Source organism: Cupressus sempervirens, chromosome 6 (assembly GCF_028749045.1).
Source record: "Cupressus sempervirens isolate cs-2001-9-10 chromosome 6, ASM2874904v1, whole genome shotgun sequence".
NCBI classification, from domain to species: Eukaryota; Viridiplantae; Streptophyta; class Pinopsida; order Cupressales; family Cupressaceae; genus Cupressus; species Cupressus sempervirens.
In genome coordinates, this window is record NC_143123.1 from 608467309 (window position 1) to 608470418 (window position 3110).

A 3110-nucleotide genomic window follows, 5' to 3' on the forward strand; every position below is an offset into this window, starting at 1 on the left:
TGTTTATTCAATGATTTGGAAGAAATAGATTCAACTTTTAAGGATTTTGTTCAATACTAGAGACCATGGAACAAAATCAAAGAGAAATTGAATAATCTTCAAAATTTGATTGATTGAATTATTTCAATGAATTCATTTTTCAATAGAATGTACACTTTGAATCGCAGAGATAAGATCTTGCTCAATATATGAAACTTAAAATAACAATTCTTCATATTGGTAGTTCAAAGATTATATTGAAAATTGCAACATGTCACCACTAAAATAAATTGTGCATGTCTTGACAAGCGATTCCATGAAAATTGAAGAATTGATTTGTTTTGACTTGACGATCTGCTTGACCCTTAGACCTTTGGGTTTAAGTGCTAGTATATTGAAAAAAATGAACACTTACCAAAAACAGACACTGTATTCAACCATCATACGTTCAATAATTTTTTTTTCCTAGGGTTCATTGAAACTGAACAAACGTGTACATATTGAAATCCTCGTACACTTTCTCTCAAATTATTAAATGAATTGTTAAATGCCATTCAATGTTTCTCGCATTAAAGTTTATCTGAAGCATATTCTTGCTCACCGACCGACTGAAATAAAATGCTTAACAGATTACGAAACATTCTAGAACTTGGCTCCCGAAAATCTAGGTGGCCCATGTTCTTTTGGTAAGATTCCTCATGTTTATTACGCAACTGGGCCTATTTAATGAGCTTTCAGTTGAAGGATTTTGGTATGAGGTTTCCATAAACTCGTATTCTCGCATAAACTATCTGGCCGCTATAGAATTATAGTCATGAATGCTCAATCAGTTAGTGTGATGCGGAATAAGAGGATATTATATAATCCAGGCTATATTTCTCGGAAGAATGTAAGTAGATTGGGTGCCAGAGCTTCTTTCCCTGATCCCTCGGGTATGACCACATAACTGCAAGTTAACTATACATGAAAAGATGAACTTCATATTCATACACACTGTCAATAGGAATCTTGGCTAATCCTTTTCTAGGTTAAATCTATTTTGCAGGTCGGATGGGTTTTCGAGAGGAAGATATGATTGTTTTGAGATATCGGATTCACAAGCTGAAATTGGAGGAAATAAACTATATTCCTCCCCAGAATTGGACGCAATGGGAGAGGAAATGGTATCCCACTTATCATTCAGATGTTTGTTCATTCCTCCTACGATTGCAGAACATTCTACTTAACAGTAGACCCGCCATTGCCATCACAATTTTGGCTCTAATCACGATTGGAGTTCCGGCCTCAGTGCTGCTTATGATTTTTCAAATCTCATGATGCTTATTCAAATAGCATGTTGCTTGAATGGATGAGCGCTAGAGTCAACTTCTTCAACATTAATGAAAAGCAGTCTGAGAAAAACGCTTTCCACTACGATGTGTGCCTATGCAGAACCTTCACGACCACTTCAAAAATTCTTATCACAATAAACTTATATTTAACCTATTCATATGCTTGTGACTGCTCCTATTGGTGTCCCTTTACAATTACATTTCATCACAATAAACTTATATTTAACCTATTCATGTTTCTTCATTTCATAAAACATCAAAATCAGACTTGATTATTGGTAGGCCATTTTTGAGTCATTCAACTTTATTGACAACTATTTAAGTTTTATATTAATGAAATATGACTTTTTAGTAAGTGACACCAAAGTCGTTGTAGTAATTATTTTATAATAACATGTAACTCAATGATTTTTAGAACATTAGGAATAATACAGACAAGATTACTCTTGCTTGTGTCATAGTTGTGCATTCTTAGAGAAGGAATCAAAATGGATCCAATATGTATATCATGTTTTTGAAGTATTAGATAGCAACCAAAAGGAGGGGGGCTGACCTGAACTACAAAAGGCTAAAAAGTCAGCAAGAGGTTACCTCCTAGTCATCTAACCAATACTAGCTTTAAACTTGAAAAAATATATAATATCCAGAGCCGAATTAACAATAACCTCAGTCATGAAACTTAAAGAAAGAAAAAGTTGAATAACATTCCATCTTCACACAAATAGCTTGATGCTACCAATCCCACATATAGACATAAACATATAATGTAAAACCCCGTAGGGAACCCAGTTCATACTAAACAAAAGCATAACAGGAAAGAAAAAAAAAAAAAAAACCCAGACCTAGGGCTAGCTACCCTCCTTTCTAGAATCCTCATACGTTCTCTCGCTCCACCTTGACAGGTTTATCTAGGAGCATCTTCAACCAAGCCTTCACCAGAAACCCATAAATGGATCAGGTTGTCTCGCTCTCCTTGCCCAAGTCCTTCTCATCCTTATTCACCTGCCAAAAGTAAAGGGTGGTGGTCGCAGAATGCATGACTTTGGTGGACATACCACCAAAGTGTCAAATTTTTGGCAGATACCAATGTGATTTTCTATCAAATCTCTCATTTACTGCTCTAGCCTATCTAGTCTAGCCTTGTTGTGGCTTTGGTCATGGCTATCCTTTCCTTTCTTCCCCCACCTTTAGGAGTATCTTTCCTGGGAGAGGTGATGTCTTCCCCACCCCTTCTAGCTGCAGTAGCTTTAAGGGTGTCAAAAATATGAGAGGGGCTATGGGGGCTAAGGATAGGCTTTGAGTCTTGGGGTAGTCTCTTCCTTTTGATAGGTTTAGCATCACTTTTGGTAGATTCAGAGCTAGAATCATGCTTGAGGGGGGGGGGGGGGGGGGACATCAATTTTTCTAGCTAGAGGTGTTTGCTAGTTCTCATGGCACTTTTCTTACTCTTCCTAGTATTTATATCCTAACCAATGAGGCTAATGTTAACCTCAAGGCTAGGGGTTTTCTAGGTTTTTTTGTGGCTGGGACTAGGGCTAGGGTCCAATGAGACTTGGGGGGTGATAGAAGCTAGCGGGTTGACTAGGTGTGACAGATTTTGGGAAAGATGGTAGATATATATTTTGTTCACGAACGCCTTGGTGAATGAGATAAAAGTTTTTACCCTCCTCTTTTTACCTCCTAGCCTTATAGATACAATCTTCCATAGAATGTAACAAAAGAAATGGAAAGAAAATATGATCCAAGTTTCTAAAGTGGTTAAGAATGGGGAAATGGTAATAATAGAGTACCTAAAGCTAA

At 36.8% G+C, this 3110-nt stretch overlaps 1 protein-coding gene across 1 annotated transcript; it reads left to right on the forward strand.

Moving 5' to 3' along the window:
- Positions 1-750: 750 nt before the first annotated feature.
- On the forward strand, positions 751-1538 carry LOC149553709 (uncharacterized). Its single transcript, XM_089789944.1, has 2 exons — positions 751-911; positions 1025-1538. The coding sequence occupies exons 1-2, from the start codon at positions 794-796 to the stop codon at positions 1294-1296; spliced, it is 390 nt and encodes a 129-aa protein (XP_089646070.1). The 5' UTR covers positions 751-793; the 3' UTR covers positions 1297-1538.
- Positions 1539-3110: the final 1572 nt, after the last annotated feature.

Excerpts from the sequence above, each read along its gene's own strand:
- LOC149553709 (XM_089789944.1), top strand. The coding sequence starts at position 794 with ATGAATGCTCAATCAGTTAGTGTGATGCGGAATAAGAGGATATTATAT. Across the intron at positions 912-1,024 it reads TTCTTTCCCTGATCCCTCGG|GTCGGATGGGTTTTCGAGAG; the intron begins GTATGACCACAT and ends TCTATTTTGCAG.